At 38.6% G+C, this 20180-nt stretch overlaps 2 protein-coding genes across 3 annotated transcripts in view; one reads left to right on the forward strand and one right to left on the reverse strand.

Annotated features, from left to right (window-relative positions):
* Window positions 1–14345, forward strand: part of LOC121737915 — a 25413-nt gene extending 11068 nt beyond the window's left edge. Inside the window, exons 6-18 of one of the 2 annotated variants that reach the window (XM_042129650.1) lie at window positions 31–163; window positions 858–1028; window positions 1407–1528; window positions 1713–1786; window positions 3129–3216; window positions 3600–3665; window positions 3960–4036; window positions 4219–4278; window positions 4355–4430; window positions 4991–5117; window positions 6136–6354; window positions 11796–11904; window positions 14238–14345. In XM_042129650.1, the coding sequence (XP_041985584.1) occupies window positions 31–163; window positions 858–1028; window positions 1407–1528; window positions 1713–1786; window positions 3129–3216; window positions 3600–3665; window positions 3960–4036; window positions 4219–4278; window positions 4355–4430; window positions 4991–5117; window positions 6136–6354; window positions 11796–11904; window positions 14238–14328 (1413 nt within the window). In that variant the 3' untranslated portion in view covers window positions 14329–14345. The remainder of the gene's footprint in view (window positions 1–30; window positions 164–857; window positions 1029–1406; window positions 1529–1712; window positions 1787–3128; window positions 3217–3599; window positions 3666–3959; window positions 4037–4218; window positions 4279–4354; window positions 4431–4990; window positions 5118–6135; window positions 6355–11795; window positions 11905–14237) is intronic. The other variant, XM_042129651.1, reaches the window with a different exon arrangement.
* Window positions 14346–14542: 197 nt separating this feature from the next.
* Window positions 14543–19051, reverse strand: LOC121737917 (sperm flagellar protein 1-like). The gene is made up of 6 exons (XM_042129653.1): window positions 18917–19051; window positions 17576–17785; window positions 17158–17262; window positions 15574–15719; window positions 15070–15300; window positions 14543–14719 (listed from the first exon to the last, which is right to left on the reverse strand). Exons 1-6 carry the CDS (start codon window positions 19032–19034, stop codon window positions 14558–14560), a joined length of 972 nt encoding a protein of 323 aa, XP_041985587.1. The 5' UTR covers window positions 19035–19051; the 3' UTR covers window positions 14543–14557.
* Between the last annotated feature and the right edge of the window lie 1129 nt (window positions 19052–20180).

Raw genomic sequence — 20180 nt, forward strand, 5'->3', positions numbered from 1 at the left:
AAACCGACTGTAAAAAAGAGTGTTTCACAGTTCACAGCCTTCGTCGAGCACTTCACCGGTGTGTCAGCGAGCCATCTCTTCGACATGCAGCTGCTGGAGACCAAAGCCCCGGTCTTCCCCGAGACTAAAATGGAGCCATGTGAGGACACCGAGATGGAGACAGGTTGTTTATTTAAAATGGATTTAGTAAGTTAATCTAGAATGTAGTCTAGAACTAACTAACTCTATACCTATTCAATAACAATATAAGTAACAACTTTTTATAAAACAAAAATACCTTTATTAAAATGTTTAAATCCTTTTTTTTTTTTTTTAATCTTTATTTTTTTAAAGGGATTTTTGTACAGAAAGACGATGTCAATCCCATCGTACCTTATACTAAATATAACAATTTATAAATATTATGCCGAATTATAGCTAAAATTATATAGCATTCTAGCAGCATCAGAAGAAGGTTTAAATCCTGTGGGAATTGTAAAGAAAAAACAGCCTTTAAAGTGCGCGCTCGTTGTGTCGAGCCGCAGCGGAGCGGGACGCAAATGTTTTTTTAATAAAATATAATAAAATGGAATTTCACCAAGGCTGCTTATTATTTGCAACATATAACAAAAAATGAATAAATGTCCATATGTTACAAAATATTAAGTAGTTATCGTGTTCATTGTTCATCCACTCACGTTGTCAATTTTCGGAACTCTTTTTCGATAAAATTACGAAAGCTGTTTAAGCCAACGTAGGTACGCTCATAATACTAATTTTATTATGTCGGGTTATAGAGGCCGGATCCCATATATTTTGTACTTTTAAATTATGCGCCAAATGTATTTGCTAATAATTATTCCACTTCACTCTTTCAGAATCAATACCAGAAGATCCAGAATCTAAACAGTGGTGGCAGCGCCTCGCTGATCATCCGTTTCTGGTGTTTGGTGACATGTCGGAACTCTCTCCGGGGGAGAGACTGGGCGTAGTGAGGGAAGTGAGAAATATGGCGAAGACACCAGCGCCGGAGAAGTGGCGGGAGTATGGTGAGAATTGAAATCATTTATCAGCCACAATAATATTTTTGTTGTTTATTATTAATTGGACCTTTATATTTTTATAAATTAGGAAGTTTATGTCTGTCTGTTATCTTTAATTTTGTCGATTAAACTGCTCAACCAATTTTGGTGAATTTGGTGGTGGTTGAAAAATGTACGGTTAACGTGCGAAAAAAGAATTTTGGTGCATCGGAGTTGCGGAGTATGTGGTAACTGGTAGGTAATAATAAATTATAGTAATTAGTATGTATGATTAAAAGCTCTCTTTTAGAAAGGTTGTAAAGTTGATTATGTCTTATAGTCTTTTAAGTATTACTTAATAGTTAATTTAATGATAGTTTTCTACATTCTTGTTTTATTTTCCAGCCTTCAACAACATATCTCTGAAAGATACTTGCAGCAACTGGGAGGCGATCAAACAGAGGTACAAGGCGCTGAGCTCGCCGCATGTGAAGAGACAAACACAACAGGCTGATATCAAACAGAGTGTAAGTTGACTATACAGGGTGTAACAAAACAAAGTGATAATACTTTAGGTTTCATGGATTACGACATTTATTTATTTTAATTTGATAAAATATGTAAAAATGGTCTGGTTTTCTAGAAATAGAATCAAATTGTCTTAGATATAGATTATAGGTAACACTTACAATTTTTTTTTTACATTTTCAGTCGGACACGAGTCGTCGGCTGACCTCGATGAACGTGGATTACCGAAGTCGGATGGGCTCTATTCTTAAGATGATGTAAGTATACCAGGCTTACAAGAATGTTATTATATGGATGACATTGTCTTTTGAGTGACATGATTGTAGATTTTAAGTGACAGACTTAAAATCTCATGTCCTGCATATTATGATTCTCGAGTCGCGATGCTAGTTGCCAAACTCCTCCGAAATGGCTGGACCGATTGTGATGAAATTTTGTGTGCTTATCTTGTCGGTCTAGGAATAGGCTAACATCAGAGGCGGCGTACGGCGGTGTAAGGGTGGTGTGGGCGACCACCCATGGCTTCGCGGTCCTAGGGGCATTTTTTTAGGATTTACGAGTGTCAAAAAAATCTTTCAACAAAATCCGTCTTCTTGCATCATCCATCAGGGGGCCTCGCAAAATATATTTTGCTCCATACAAATTTGGTCTTGCGCCGCCACTGGCCAACATCTTATTTTCATTCCCGATTCCCGAAATAACATTGCAGAATACCAAACCGTGCACAGTCCTGAATCGCGCTATCGAAGTTTCTGAGATTGGCGTGACATGCTTAATGCATATCTTCATGACAACGTTTGTAACAATAATAGTGGGTACAAGCCACTGACCTCTATAATACACTGGACAGGCTATGCCGTACAAAATGACAGCTATTTTTGTGCCGATTTGAAGCGCCGCGGTGAGCGTACTGTGAACTAATTTACATAGAAAATTACAACCGCCATTTGCAAAATAGTAGCTCCAAGTACACTCACTACTGCTTTCACATAGCAATCAGCGCCAATATGGCGACTTTCAAATAGGAACATTTTATTGATAGCGATCGCCTGTCCAGTGTATTATAGAGGTCAGTGGTTCAAGCATATTATGTGTGGCGGTAACCCACAATTCCCCTAATATTCCTGCATCGCGCTATCGAAGTTTTCTAAACGCGTCGGTATATATACGACAGCTGAAAAGCCTGACCGAACATACCACCTCGCTCGGTCTGAAGATCTTCCTTTGGCCACCACACGCATATTCCCACATTGGTGACCCTCGACAGAACACGCCTCCTTCATCATCATCACTCCCCGCTCCTCCGCACCGCGCCAGCCAGCATCGTCTCATCGGGTACCTCGTCCACTAGCCGCAATGTACCGCGGCCTGGGCGACTCCGCATCGGCATCATCGGGCTTTCTCACTACACCGACCGGTCAGCAAGCAGAGCACATCTCTCCTGGTCAGCACGCGTAGCATCGGCCCCGCACGGCAGCTTATCCGACTCACCGGATCCCGTGCATCAGCTTACAGTTCCGACTCACTGGGACTCACTGCAATCTGCTGTCAGACGCTTGTTCCTTGCCCGTCGCAAGATGATTAAATTTTTATTTTCAGCACCTCCACTGGAACAAACTCGCAAGTCCCGAAGACGTCGTTGCTAGCAGCCAAGGATTCCTTGGAAATTTTGTCCGTGACAAAACTGGTATGTTTTATGCGCATACCTGCATTTTTTTTAAAGCCTATGCAGTCCCACTGCTGGGCAAAGGCTTCCCCCAAGTCCTTTCATTCATCCCGATCCATCGCCACCGTCGGCCAACCTGGCTTGTATGTGTCAAGTTCATCGTTTTTTTTGCGAGGTCGACCGCGGTGGCGTCGTCCATCATCAGGTCCCAGTCTGTGGCGATCTGCACAATATATATTTTAAAACTCAACGTACATAATATTATTATGTCAGGCCGTAGCGAGGCAGTGGGCCAAATTTTATATTATGTATACATTTTAACTGTTATTATAGTTATAAAATGCTTAAATATTAAATTATTTCCTTACAGTTATTACTTATTTATCAAATGCTTATTTTTTCAGCGGAGCCGAAATGGAAGACATTCCAACTATGAAAACGAAGTCAAACTTCGTCTTCGAAATAAAATAGTAAGTTACATAGTTTCTTTTATAAAAATACTCAGCAAACTAAATTTAATGACTTTTCTTTTCTATTTTTTTTCGAAAGGGTCTAAGCTACTGGTCTGGTTAAGACCATGGTAGTTTAATCGTGGCTATAACTAGTCTGTTGCTAGTTGGTTTGGAGATAAGCAATGAGGGGGCCTGGCCCCCTCTCCTAAAGACACACGTGTGACATTCTAATCGGGCAATAGCTTATTTTCGTAGCTCTCCTCAGAGCTACGAAAATAAGCTATTTTTATCTGACGTGTTTTACATTTCTAGGAGGACCTGTTTGAAGAAAAATTGGAAGATACTTACAATTTGGAAGGACTTTCAGATCAAGAGGAGTTATTGAGAGAGTAATTTTATGAATTATTTCTTAATTTAGATAAGTACAGAAAATTGTAACTGACTAAATAGGTATAATGTACCTGTTACCATGGGATTCTAGTTTTAGCGAAAAGAGCTCCGGCAAAATGATAGTAAATTTGTGTCGCTTCATCATATTATTTCTACTGACTCTTCATTCATTTTGTCACAGGGAAGAAGAAAAAGTTGAGAATTTAGACGAAGATGATGACGTTGATTTTCCTACATTGGGGTAAGTAAAATATATTTTTACTTTCCTAATTTTTTGTGTTTTTTAAATACTGATGAAAAAAAACATTTATTTACAGAAGTATGGCAGCTGATAGTATGTTAGTTATACCAAATCATGTACCAGACGTGGACCGAAAGATTAGCACTGAGAAGGTAAATACTGAAAACTATCCTATAATGAGTGAAATACAATGCGGCCCGTCCCGCTGTGCGGCACGACATAAGGTGCTCGTACCGTCTTTAATATTTCGTTCGGTTAAAACTGCAACATCCTTAGTTTCATCATTATACATGCCAAAACATGAGTCTGTCCGTTCGCTACCACTTTACTCTCAAACGACTTAACTGATTTAAATGAAATTTGGTATGGACATACTTTGAGGGACGGGAAAGGACATAGGATAGTCTTTGTAGCGCAAAATGCAATAAGCATGGCATTCACCCTATAAACGAATTTTATCGCAACCGAGTTGCGTGGGTCATCTAGTCTTTCAAATTGCATGAATCACATAAAAATGTATCTTAGGCCGGTATAAATAGTCAGTACCTACTTAGATGCGACCCGGTCTCAAGATGCGGTTCGGCTCTATGATTGGTCCAAATTTTGACAGCCAACCAACCAATCACAGAGCCTGAACCGCGTCTTGAGACCGAGATGCATCTTGAGTACTGACTATTTATACCGGCCCTAATAATCTTTGATTTTTTTTTAGATATGTCCAGAGATAGACTGTCAGAGAGCAAGAGATGAATTCTGGGACTCTCTCCCTCCGTACATGAAAGCTAGCCCTGCAACATACTATGAGATGACGTATGAACAGTATGAGACTTGTACGCCAGGTATACAATATAATATTATACACAATATCTAGATACTAAAATAAATGTGAAAGTTTGTTTGTCTGTTACCTCTTCACGCCCAAACCGCTGAACTAATTTTGCTGGGTACTACTTTGAGTCCTGGGATACTTTGTATGCCTTAAAAATGTACGGTTCCCGCGCGTTAAACGAATTTTAGCGCAACGGGGTTGCAGGCGTCATATTCTGACATCTATCTACAGTACAATACATACAAGTGTATCTGGCTGTCTGACTGTTTGTCATCATCAATCTTCACGTTGAACCAATTTTAACGAATAAAATCAGAATAGCATAGTTTTATTATTGGAAAATTTGGGAAACGTATAGTAACGAAGAAGCAAAACCTGATTTTAATTAATTTTATTTGTCAAAATGTATCATATTATCATGTCAATTCAATCTTAATTATTGTGATCTGTCGGCTGCGTTTGACATAACGCGACCAAACTATACGTAACTGTCCCCCATCTGCATAGGAATCAACTTCTCTGATAGTACCATAACTGATAAAGTTAATATACCGTACCTAGCGGAATAGAGAAACAAAGGCCTGAGCAAGAGAGATGTCACTATCAGTAACACTGCGTGGTAAAAAGAGACGTGTGATACATGATAGCAGCACTCTTTTTTTGATGTCCAGTCGGCACGTGCCGCACGTTGACAATTTAATCTCATAGAAATCATGTTCAATCATGCTTGTGTAAGTGTATACGTATTACGTACCTACACATATTTTTTCACACAGATGTAAACCAATTTCGGTTTCGTTTGACAGCTCAGGTTGTTGCTCTATACCACAATGGATAGTACCTTCATCTGGTGCTCAAAAAATTACCATTTACTATTTAGCAAAGACCGTGCCAAGTCACTACCTGCCGCACTCAGGACGAATATTAATTTCGTAATGAAGATTTTGACATAAGCCCCATGTAGGTCAAATTCTTCATTCAATTATTGAAGTTTAATCATGTGCGGCAGTTACTTCTTATGTTTTTAGAACAACTGCAAATTCTCGAAAAGAGAATAGAAGAGCGCAAGAAGAGAGAGAAAGCCGAAGCTCTCACGCTGGAGAATCCTTTAGACGAGTGGGCTGATGATGTGGTTGGTGATGGTGATAATATTGATGATGAGAATGGTGATAAGAAAAGTGATAGAAATGGCGATGAAGTACAATGCACCTGTGGAAGGGAAGATGATGAAAAGAAAGATTTGTCAGGTAAGTAAACAAAATTATTTTTATCTGTATGTAATACGTAATTCGATTTACCTTTATTACAAATTGAAAGGTGTAAATAGTAGATTACAATTTATGATTTGGATAAAACAACAACAACACACTCCATAATGCCTAATGCGTCCCTCCCCGCTGCTACCCTACATAATGTGCGCTTGAATTAAAAAAAAAAATCATCGTATTAAAATGTTATATTCAGTACCCCGTACACGGTAATTCAGCATGACCATTCATTTACGTGAATTACATGCTGCATGATGAACGCTCATTTTTCATCATGCAGCATGATAATTCAGGAGGATAATTCAAGAGTATAATAATAATGTTATTTAATAAACTAAAAAAATAAGTGGGAGAGCCATGCTTCAGCACGAATGGGCCGGCTCGACCGGAGAAATACCACGTTCTCACAGAAAACCGGCATGAAACAGCGCTTGCGCTGTGTTTCGCCGAGTGAGTGAGTTTACCGGAGGCCCAATCCCTTACCCTATTCCCTTCCCTTCCCATCCCTACCCTCCCCTCAGGGGCGTCTTTCCCATAGGTGCAACGTGTGCGGTGCACACGGGCGCCACGGTCCTAGGGGCACCGAGCGCCGCTCGCACTTGGCGCGCGCCCGCGCTGGCCGGCCGCCACGGCCCACGCTTTATTGACCAACGTAAAAAGAACTCCAGTTTGCAAACATTTTTGGGTAATTTTTTTTTTAAAGAAGGCAGGTCTCTAGCCCTGACGTCACTGCTACCCACAAGGATCTATTGTGACTCCTTCGTGACTAGACTGATGACTAGAGTATCATCCCCAACCCAATACTGCTCATAAATTGAACGATATGGTTGGGGTTGGTGCCACGAATTTCCTCTGTGGACGAGTATTTGTGGCGACCAAGGTGCCTGTTCCTGCTCTGTAGTAGAGCAGGGCAGTCGAGGAGAAGGTGAATAGGTGTTTCATCCTCCTCTTCACAGAATCTGCAAGTCCTAAACAGAATGGGTATTTGTAGCATAATTTTTGTGTAATATCCGAAGCTCTTCTTATATTTGTAGAATTACAGCAAAGCAAGGCGCGCCATTAGCGGCTCGGCTTTTGCAATATAAATATTATGATCTTTATTTTTCAACGTGAAATGAACCTTAAATGTGAAAAGCACAGTGTTCTAATTTAGAAAACAAACTGTGCCATGCTGGCTCTTCGGATGTAGAGAAGTTAGAGCTCTTCAATGAAATCGAATAATGAAATCGAATTAATACCGATGTTGTGATGATGTGATGTTTAATAAGTATATAACATGAAATTTAAAGTAAAATTGAGGTACTTAAGCGATATAAAATTTATGTTTTGGGGTTAAGCTTGTTAGGGTCAGTCAAGACATCATGGTCAAAACCGAAAAAAACTTTAATCTACAAACAAATAACAATAGTTTGTTATCTATTTATATTGGAGAAATTTGACAGTACCTATACTAACTTGATGTGCTGTTATAGTTCGTCTGGTGGAACGAAGGAAGCCACCGCCTAGAGTCCTCACCCTCAAACGGCCGGACAAACTATACTTTTACTTTGTACCCATTTCATTTTGACCGCGCGCGCGCATCTTAGGGGGCGCTAGGGTAATGTTTGCACACGGGCGTCACATGGGCTACAGACGGCCCTGCGGCTTCCCTAGTACCCTATTCGCTCTTAAAAGGCCAGCAACGCACCTGCAGTTCTTCTGATGCTGCGAGTGTCCATGGGCGACGGAAGTTTCTTTCCATCAGGTGACCCGTTTGCTCGTTTGCCCCCTTATTTCATTAAAAAAATATACAAAATTTTAATTGTTCTCAATAGTTTATAATTTATATTAAGTATCAACTATTAAAAACTAATTATTATAATTTATGTTATAAACTATTAAAAATAATAATTAAAATTTACTCGTAGTGCTGGTGTCTGTACACGGGTGGCGGGGCTTTTGTCATAAAAAACACACTCGTGTTAATAACAAGTTAATTAAAACTAGCGACCCGCCCCGGCGTCGCACGGGTAGGTATAAAATATATAGCCACTAAAAAACTGATTAAAATCGATAGCCTATGATCCTTCACGTGGGCTACTTCTTATCTGTGCCAAATAACATAAAAATTGCCGCAGTAGTTCGCGAGAAAAGCCCTTTCAAATTATTTCCTCCGTTTTTTCCGCATTCTTCTATTAGTCTTAGCGTGATAAAATATAGCCTATAGACTAAGGGACATGAGGGAAAAAAAGCGACTTTGTTTTATAATATTGTACTAGCTGTCCCGGCAAATGTTGTTTTGCCTATTTACCCAGTTTTCCTGCTTTTCTCTTGAGGTTTTTCTGATTTTTTTTTTGTTTTATAAACCTCACGGAGCCCGAGACCTTTCCAACGAATGCAAAATCGTGGAAATCGGTTCGTGCGTTTTGGAGTTATAGCGTCAGGAAGGAAACCCCGACTTATTTTTATATATTAGCTGTGATATACAGATATGTATATTGAAAGAAGTTACATATTAAAACACTATATTGAACAATAAAACTAAAACGTAAATTAATAAACTAATAAAATGAAATAAAAGAAATGCGAAAACAAGTTACCGCGTGGAGCTCGGAAAATTATCTCCTCTATTCTATTATTAAATTTCGAAATTCAGAACAGAAGAAAAAAACACATACCTATTATATCCGATAAGTATATATTTTTTTAATTTATGTTTAGGCACAGAATATATATTAGTAGTACCAAGTTTAGGTTAAACATTTTAAGAAACATTTCAGTCTAAACTCTAAACTGCCAAAAATTAAAAAAAAAAATTAGCTCGAATAAATGTATAATTTCACTCATAAAATATTTCACACACCATAATAACGGAAAATAAACAAAAAAAACTTGAGAGGTGTCAAAGGACACCCGGGCTTACATAGGTATTATTTCTTAAGTAAGTAATAAAAACCTGTATAGGGGAACTGAAGGCAAAATTGTATATTTAAGGCAAAACTCGTCTTACATCAACAAATATAGCTTTACTATTAAATTTTTTATAGAATATCTTTATTATTAATCACTCTACAATTCCTATTAATCACACAGGCCATTTTGCCTGCGTGTGAAGGTAAAATGGACCACGGTAAAGGGCAAAATGGTCCCAATGCATATGTCATTTGGGGAATACCTTTTACAAATAAATGTTGTGTACAACTAAACTACAATGTGCCTAGAGGAGACAAATCATGCACTGCACCTGTCTTTTTTGTTTTTAGGTTCTCATGAATAAATGTCACATTTTGAAGTTAACCGTTTTACCCCTTTCATTCTTTACATACTATATTAAAGTTAAAATCATGCAGAACACTGTGTCATATCATTAAATAGAAAATATTAATTACAACAAAAGTGCGGACTGGTCAAAAATTGTGTTTTTTACATCAAAATGTGAAAAAAATATTTAACCGCAATAAAAATCCGCTGTTCCGTATGACAGTTTCGCCGGCAATGACCGAGAACGGGAAGGGCCCGAGTAATTAGTAGCGTTACCTAGCAAATAGATGGCCCTAGTAGGTTTCAAGTAATTTGACCGTTCCGTTTTGCCTGCATGGTCCGTTTTGCATGCAGTTCCCCTACACTCAAAAATAGACGTCGCTTCACCGCACTGTTCAATGCCAGAGAGGGGGAGAGAAACAAGCACTACCGCACGGCTTACAACTATTTAGCATTTTTGCTATAGTTGTTAAAGTAACTAGTATAATATGTAAACTGGACCTTCGTTCCATCCGGGTGTCCCTTGACACCTCTCAAGTTTTTTATGATGATAATCTTATTCATTGCACCTTGAATAAATTATTGTACAAATATTTCCGGTTTCCCACACCGGTTTCGGTGACGGTGGCCGGTTTAATTGAGACCATCCCACAGGAGTAATTTTATAGTGCTCAAATGTGTGCACAGTACACAAGAGTAGGTATACTCTCTATTCCTTTTACTCTCCTAGCCCAGTGGGCCGAAAGAACGACACGACTGGCGAAAGATCAGGCGCAGGGCCGACTTTTTACATGCCCATCCGACGCATGGATCATTACTTGTCAGACGATTAGGTGATCAGCCTGCATTGTCCTAACCAATCTTGGAAATAAAATATTGTTTCCAACGCGAGAATCAAACCCACGACCACGCTAAACCACTGGACCACGGAGATCACGATACGTTCTTGTAAATACTTACCGACGTTTTTTGTATAAATTAAATTGAAAAAGTTATTTCATCATCATCATCATCATATCCATTATTCGTCCAAAAGTTATTTATTAGCAATAAAATATTATATTATGGCAAAATATATTATTTGATTTATTAATTTTGCGCACATTAACAGTTTGTATGCCCTGTTCAAAGAAACGCATAATTTTTTTAAGTGTTCGGGAGCACCACCCTGGAACTGAGTTGTCCCATGGGCATGCCGATGACATGCCGATCGCGCGATCCGCTGCATTATTGCATGACGAAAAATTAAACCACTTGTAAATCAATGTACAGCACGTAGTTTGCATGTCATTCGCGTCATTCACTACAATAAACGATCATGCGTGAATTACAGCACGTAACTCATGTCGTGCTGAAAAATTAAAGAAGTTGTCATTCAATGTACAGCACGTTGTACAGCACGTAGTTTGCATGTAATTCGCATCATTCACTGCAATACACGATAATTCGTGCATTACAGCACGTAATGCATGTAATGCAGAATTACCGTTTAGCGAGCGCATTCGCTGTGCAACTAGTCATTAAACAAAACTTGTCATTTAAGTTAACTTTGTAACAAAATATATATTTTATTGTGATAAAATTACCTGCAACTGACATCTCAGTAAATGTGTCAGTATAATACTCAAAGAGAAAGTCATACTTATAACAAGTTTTCTGTGTACGTAAAGTTATGTAAGCTGCAAAGTAATCGATTTGCATACAAAGGGACAGTGCCTAAGATGGATCATAAATCATAATAAATTTATGTATGTACTTAACAAAAATATAAATGCGAATGTGAGACTGTCTATTTGATGCCTCTTCACGCTAATCATTTTCCTAAAAAACAAGTAGCCACGTGGTCTATTTTCATCTTTTCCTCTGTGCCAATTTTCATCTAAACTTGTATTTTTTAATCTGCTACATTGAAAGAGTATTAAAAATGATACTAATTAGTAATTAGTAATTACTAATAGATATGTACTTACATAATAACAAATTATTACTGAACGATATTATACGACTTAATAGTATTGATGAACATTAAAAAATAAAAATATATACGAGTAGACAATCAAGTGCACTCCGCTGCGCCACGTCACATTAATTTTCTGTTTCACGTTTAATAGAAAATGCTGCCCGCTCCGCTGCGACTCGTCATAAAATAGGTACACCTTAATCTCTTTCTGACGTTTCAGTTAAAATGCTGTATCCAACCAAAGAGAAGATGGATAGAATCACGAAAGAGTTCTTCTTCGAAGACAGAATCGAGTTCAACAGGTTCAAAGTTGTGGAACAAGGAGAAAGGTAACACGGCCTCATATACAACCGATGTAATATAGCATTTCAGCACGCATTTCAGGGGAGGCAACGCTGGGCGACAGACGACAGCCCAGGGCCTAGAGACAAGTGTCAAGCGATTATCGTAAACGCCAACGAAATGTATGGGATTTGACATTAGTATTCGCTAGCGAAACGACGACTTATGTCAAATCGCATACATTTTGTTGGCGTTTAGTGTTTACGATAATCGCTTGCCACTTGTCTAGTAGGGCAGGGCGCCCGCGCCGTATAAAAAGGGACGCCGAATGCAAACAAAGGGAGTGCCGCCTTTTTAGGAGTCCGTACCCAAAGGGTAATAAAACCGGCCAAGTGCGAGTTGGACTCGCCCATGAAGGGTTCCGCAGCAGCAATAAGGTTTATTTTTATGAAATTAAGAGGGTTTTGATTTATTTTCATATTTCAGTTGATTTAATGAAAGTTAAATTAAGGTTTACTATTTATGACGTATAAAAAAAACCACTGGCTAGATCTCGTTCAAATCAATTTTCGTTGGTAGTTTTTGTAGTAATGTACATCATATATTTTTTTGAGAATTAACACATACTTTAGAAGTTAGGGGGGGGGGGGGGGGGGACGGGACACATTTTACCACTTTGGAAGAGTGTCGCTCGCAAACTATTCAGGTTGGAAAAAAATTATACTAGAAACCTCAATATGATTTTTGAAGACCTATCCATAGATACCCCACACGCATAGGTTGGATGAAAAAATTTTTTTTTTGTTTCAGTTGTATCTATGGGGACCCCTAAAATTTTTAATATTTTTTCCATTTTAGTATGAAAATCTTAAAGCGGTTCACAGACTACATCTACTTACCAAGTTTCAATAGTATAGCTCTTATAGTTTCGGAGAAAAGTGGCTGTGACATACGGACGGACAGACAGACAGACAGACAGACAGACAGACAGACAGACAGACAGACAGACAGACATGACGAATCTATAAGGGTTCCGTTTTTTGCCATTTGGCTACGGAACCCTAAAAACGGGACCCTATTACTAAGACTTCGTTGTCTCTCCGTCTGTCTGTCTGTCGCCAGGTTTTATCTCAAGAACCGATATAGCTAGACTTCTGAAATTTTCACAGGTTGTGTATATATGTTGCCGCTATAACAAAAAATACTAAAAACAAAATAATATTAATATTAAAGGGGGGCTCCCATACAACAAACGTGATTTTTTTGGCCTTTTTTGCTCGTAATCAATAATGATAAGAGGTAGGCACTTGAAGTTTTCACAAAGGCCTTAAATATATGTGTATTTAATAATTAATAATAATATTTCAATAAAATAAATAATTAAGGGGGGCTCCCATACAAAAAACACAATTTTTGGCCTATTTTTTCTCTATAACGGTACGGAACCCTTCGCGCGAGAGTCCGACTCGCACTTGGCCGATTATTTAGCATTGCCAGCAGCCTGGGTGCCGAGAAAATCTCGCCCAGGGCGCCGGTAGTCCTAAAACCGGCCCTGTATTTCAGGCATTGTACTGAATGCTGATGAAGGGTGTGCTACGTCAGGCTTAGGGAGATTAATTAAATTTAAAAAAAAATTACTAACTTATGCTCATGGGGCGTACCCAGGTAGGGGCAGGGCGGAGGCAGCTAAACGTCAACTTTCCTGGCAAGTGGGAATTAGGCTCTAAACACACTAGGCTAAATTACGCCGGCGTAAATTCCGCCGCGTCTACGCCGCGTTTAAATTGCATACAAAATAGTTCAAAATACACGCTATTACGTCGCGTTTTGTACGCGTTTGACATTTGCGGCGGAAATTACACGGACACTTAAAAACGTGTTACCTACTCTGCGCAAAATGAAGTGTTGGAAACAAAATATATTTTCAGTCAGATTAATAAAAGTCAATTTTCATGATTTTTTCTTGTAATAACCAGACCGACCCCCCTAGCTAAAATCCTGGGTACGCCCATGCTTATGCTACCTTATATTTATAATGGGGATTGGGGAGGTGAGAAACACTACAGCCCCCCTACCATGAGCTCTTATAGCAGTATTACTTTAATATTATTTTTGGATTTCGTATAAGCAAACATGATCTTAATTTATATAAACATAAGTATGGTTTTTGTTTGTGCCAAATCTGAAAGTAATATTAAAGTAATACTGCTATAAGAGCTCATGGTAGGGGGGCAAGTGGATCTTATACTTATATCTTATATGAATGACGACCTCTGTGGCTCAGTACTTGAGCGCGTGCGGCGATAGCTCAAGCGTCAAGAGTCTAGTGGCAGTACGCAGTAGAGACCTTATTTTTATTAATTTTTAATATATTTTGCAGGACCAAGCAAGAGAAACCCAAATTGACGCAGGTCAATGAACTATTGAAGCAGTACCCGAGTATGTGCGGATTATTCGAAGGAACGGCATAATAAAATAACAAAATTTCCTCCATTTTTATTGTTGATAAGTCAATAAAAGTTGTTAAAAATAAAATAGGATAAGTATAATATGACTGCAATGTTTTCAGTTTTCACGCTATAGCTTTGATAATGCCGACCATCAGTCACCCTTGTAAGACTGAATTTTGTTTAAATCCATCTAAATTATACTGCATCTTGAAAATAAAACAAGCATTAAAATAACATAACCTTAAAAACTTTAATTTCTAACATTATTGTGTAAATCGAGTACAAAATTCGTTGTGTATATTTCATTTGCTTCTTTATTGATGGCGTCTTCTATGTTCATATTGTATACTTCGCTATATTCAGGTGTATCTACTGTGTCCGTTTTTGGTGGATCGAATTTAACTTTTTCTACCTGAAAAAGATTTAAAATCCCGCTCATAAAACCATAGAGAATAGAAGCTTATGTCGCTGTCAAGTTGACAGCAGAAGTTATTTTTTAAGGCGACGCCTTGATAATTTGGCTGTAGCGATGCCGATCTTTCTCAGCGTGACTCTAAGAAATTAAACTTTGTCAGTATTCATCATGTCTTTGTCTTTGAATTACCCATAGCATAACACGATTGGTCAACTTTTATAACACATAATAATCAAGAGGCCGGCCCGGCCTCTCATAGAAAACAAGCAATCTAAAACACATCCAACACGGTTTTTACCATTTACTTTAACGCGGCGTCATCTTAATTGGATTAAAATAAAAAATACCTTGTCCACCTCCTTCTCAACGTGTCTGAACCTCGAATCGATAGGCACCGGTATTTTAGACTCTTCTTTCTTTCTCTCTATCTGTGGTGAAGGTGGTTCCTCGTACGGCACTCCTAAGCTGTTCTGCAGCGCTTCTATCTCTTTGCGTTTAGCCTGCTTCCTCTCCAACTGCTGCTGTAGTTCTTCTATCCTCTCTTCTTTGAGTTTAAGAAGATTGTCTAGATGTTCGACCTGAATGAATGGCAATGAAGACTTCATTATGTTTTACCAAGCGTCAAGCGATAAGAATTGATCTAATATGTTACATAACCATACTATTAATAGTAATATTATTATTGCGAATGTATCTGTCTGTCAGTTTGTTTGTTATTTTTCAGACATTAACCACTAAATATATATTTTGGATATTGATAAATTTGGAATATTTTGTTCATGTCCCGGGAAAGGACATTTAAAGTTATTTTCTATCGCGGTACGGTTCCCGCGTTGGTTACAAATGTTTACCTTCTGTTTCAGCGTTTCTGCCGTTTCTTTTATATCTTTCAATTCTTCTTTCATCGCCAAATACGACTCGTGACTGACAACCTTCTTCTGTATTACTTCTAGAACTCCGTTGACTCTGGTCTTCAGAGGAACGATGAGTACATTTTCTAAAACATAAAATAATACTTAGTAAGTAAATAATATACTAATAGTAAATAATAACTGACGTGGGAGAGCCATGCTTCGGCGCGATTGGGCCGGCTCGACCGGAGAAATACCACGTCCTCACAGAAAACCGGCGTGAAATAGCGCTTGCGCTGTGTTTCGCCGAGTGAGTGAGTTTACCGGAGGCCCAATCCCCTACCCTATTCCTTTCCCTACCCTCCCTTATTCCGTTCCCTTTCCATCCCTACCTTCCACTATTACCCTATTCCCTCTTAAAAGGCCGGCATTATATTAACCTGCAGCTCTTCTGATGCTGCGAGTGTCTATGGGCGACGGAGGTTGCTTTCCATCGGGTGACCCGTCTGCTCGTTTGCCCCCTTATTCCATTAAAAAAAAAAAGTTTTTTATGTTCTATAGAAACTACATAAAGGGAATAATGTTACTAAAACTTGCTGAAAGTCTTATCTGTCACCATTCACTAGACCGTAACCATAAAGTTAATATAGGTACCTAGCGGAATAGAGAAACAAAGGCCTGAGCATAAAAGATGTCACTATCAGTAACACTGCGTGGTAAAAAGAGACGTGTGATACATGACAGCAGAACTCTTTTTTGACGTTAAGTCGGCACGTGCCGCACGTTGACAATTTCATCTCATAGAAATCATGTTCAATCATGCTTGTGTAAGTGTATACGTACACATATTTTTACACACAGATAAAACCAATTTCGGTTTCGTTTGACAGCTCGAGATTGTTGCTCTATTCCGCTAGGAATATTAACTTTATGACCGTAACTCCGACGACAATTTTTTTAGGGATAAAAGAGATCCTATGCCCTTTTCCAAGGTCTCGAAGTATGCCATCAGTTTAAACGTGAAGAGGTGAAGGTGTTTTTATTGTCGCGCTTACCGCTCGCTAAACGTCAGCGCCGACAAAATGCCACCGAAATAAATGGAACATCAGCGCTGAGTGCTGACCGCACCGCCTCCTAAAATTGCTTATATCGTGCCACCAGCGAGCGGTCGGCTAGGCATAAGTCATAACCTAATCAGCTCTGGATTTTTGTATAGGCAGTAGATATAATATAAGCCATGGCATATGAGTGGCAGCGTCCTATGGCGTCCTAGGGGGGGCGGCAGCGTCCTCTAGGATGGCGAAAAATTAAAGAGGCCTATATTATAAGTACTTATAAAAAATATAAAACCGACAGATAGCCTACTACGAAATTATCTTGAGACTCAAACAATCGTACGAGAATGTCGCGGTCTCGCGTCCCACTGCACTGTAACAAACGTGAAATGACGTTGTTAGAGTTGGACGCAGCATTCTCGTCCGATTGTTTGAGTCTCAAAACGGTTTCGTGGTACGGCCTCTGAACCTAGACCATGAAGCTATTTAGCTTCGTGTTACAGACAGACACACAAAGATAGCCACTGACCGTCATCCCCACAGGCCTCATAGTAGCTTCCGCCGCTGGAGACGTTCTGCTCCATCTCCCTGTTACTCCTGTTCATCTCCTCATCGCGATGGATCTTGTCACGGACTGGAAATAAAATCTTTATTGATCTTCAACTAGATGACAACTCCGTACATTTCTCTAGGATAAAAAGTATCCTTTGTCATTTCCCGCGGCTCAAAGTGTCAGCAATATTGGTTCAGTGGTTTTGGCGTGAAGAGGTAAAAGACAGACAGAAAGACACACACGCATTTATAATTTTAGTATGGACACTTGCAAATTTGTGAATTTTGTTAATGGCGTGGAAAACGTATATTTTTAAGACATAAACTCTTCTATGTGGTTTCCTAGGACTGGAAGTCCTAAATTTCGTCAAATTTGAACTCATCATTTTACTTACCCATAAGCAGCACTCGTTCTATAACCCCGCTGCAGCTATTACTGAGCTGTTCCATGGTGCTGCTACAGAGATTCAGCTTGAGTTTCCGCAACACCTTTCTGTTGAGGGTCAGCCAGTTGTTCAGCTTGAGTGCTTGGCTGTTCCGTGGAGGGTAGTTGTGCATATCCACCAGCTTCGGGTAGTGGGCGTTGAGGATTTCCGCCAGGAGGACTGGTAATCCATTATGTTATTAATGCAAAAATCTATGGGATAAAAACAGCTTGACCGGTTAAGGTGAGAGATATATAGTTTGGGCCCGGGAAAGAATGAAAAGACAGGTTTCATGGGAGCAAAAGGAACGTTTGTCGCATAATAATCGCACTTTGACGTGGTATTAAATATTATAAATGCGAAAATGTGTTAGTCTGTTTGTCTGTCTGTCTCACAATCCCACTAATATTCATAATTACATAATACAGTTAGTACTTATTTATTTATTAAAGTTAATTACGAGTTACCCCAATTACAATAATTAACTACAATCTTGACTTAAAATTAAAACTTAAAATTAATTATGACATTGTTACAATTTTTTTTGGCTGGTAGATTTATTTATTTATTTATGTTACTTGCTAACTACTTACTACTTACTAGTTACTTGCTAATATTTTATATCATTAATGGATATTTAGCTTGCGTTTCGACTGAAGCGGAGCGGAGCTTAGCGGTGCCCGAATTGACCAATCGTGCTATTCCAGCGGAATGACAGCGAAGATTTCGAGCATGGTGATTGGTCAATTCGGCACCGCTAAGCCCCGCTCCGCTTCAGTGGAAACGCAGCCTAATGGTGTGTCTTGTAAGTTGTAACATCTTCACACTTAAATGGCTGATTAAAAAATGAAATGGTATGGAGATACTTTGAGAGACGAGAAAAGACGTAAATGATAGATTTTGTTGCGGAAAATGTACGGTTCCCACGCGATAACCGAATTTTGGCGTACGGAGCTGCGGGCATCATCTAGTCTATAATATTACTATGTAAAGATGAGTTCCTCTCACGCCCTAAATTGTTAGTAAGTATTAAATACCACTTATACTTATATTTTTACGTTAGAGGAACATGAGAGGAACAATTTTCCGGTCACGCTACGTCCGTATTTTTTTTCCGTCCGTGTTTCCGGTCTCCTTGGTAAAAGATGTGGGTGCCAGTTTCTTACGCCGGTTCTTCTCGCCGGGTGGATCTTCTAAGTGTAGATCTTCTAAGTATTGGTTTCTATCGTAGTTAGAAAAAAACTTTAACCCTAAAGTGTTTTTTTTTGTATGAAAGATCGCATACGAAGACTTCGAATTCCCTTAGCTCACCAGCATCAGAGAAATCCCTGTTTATCTTCTTACTCGGCCTGGACAGCTTGTATGTATCCACCCAGGCCAGCACACTCTCTATATCGGACAGGGGAATAGGGGATTCCAGGTTTGCCATACCGATTGTAAAAATATCAAAATTGTTGTATTGACATTTTTGACGGCGGTTTGACGGAGTGTTGGTCAGTAAAAAAAATGTACATAAAGGAGGTTTTTATGAAGTGCGTTCGTTAAGGGGCCGCATCGAAATTCTCATACATACGTAATACCAAAATCATTTTCTCATACGAAAATATTTAACATGTTTGAGTTATTTTTCAGCTTAAAATAGTAATTACCTAGGTTCCTGCGTAAAAATTTACTACAAAATATTTAAAAACTAAAAATATTTTTTAGTGTTTAAATAAGTATTTTGTTGTAAATTTACTACAATCTATACTAATATTATAAATGCGAAAGTATCTCTGTCTGTCTGTCTGTCTGTCTGTCTCGCTTTCACGCCAAAACTACCGAACCGATTGTAATGAAATTTTGATACAGATAGTCTAAAGCCTGAGAAAGGACATAAGTTACTTTTTTACTGGAAAAAAGGGTTGTAAGGGGTGAAAATACGAAAATTTGTTCAAATTAAGTTAGTTCCAAAAATTCATACTAGATGGCGCCGTGCGTCTCTTACATTGCGCTAACGCTTGCCCAATATCTTTCTATAAGAAGTGGTATCATCATACATTTTGGTTTCGATTTTTTTAGATTGTTATTTCTTTTTTACGTTATTTAATAAATCAGTACTTTATATTATATACAGTGACGTAACCTTAAACCTATCAATGATAAATAGTTTATGGGTAAATTTGTGTAATTGGGGGGCTAAATAAGCTTTAAAATTTGGCATAAAATATAAAGTTTAATTTAAAAAAATGAAATATCTGCACACTGCACAGCTGTTTTGATTTAAGGGGTACCAGGGTTTTTTTTATAAAAGCTTTTGATACCAATTTTGTTGACATCGCGCGCTATAAACTGAATTCCACGCGGACGAAGTCGCGGGCAACAGCTAGTACTCAATATTTAAACACTAAAAAATATAGTGAAACATTAAAAAATATATACTTAAATAAATACTTTGGGAGCACTATACATGAGTATCCGTATAATACCAATATTAAAATGCGAAAGTTTGTCTGTCTGTCTGTTACATGAAGCTAATTATACTAAGCCTTCCGTCCTTTATATTAGCTCCGTGGTCTGTTATCTATTCACGCCC

This window comes from Aricia agestis, chromosome 21, assembly GCF_905147365.1.
Source record: "Aricia agestis chromosome 21, ilAriAges1.1, whole genome shotgun sequence".
NCBI lineage: Eukaryota > Metazoa > Arthropoda > Insecta > Lepidoptera > Lycaenidae > Aricia > Aricia agestis.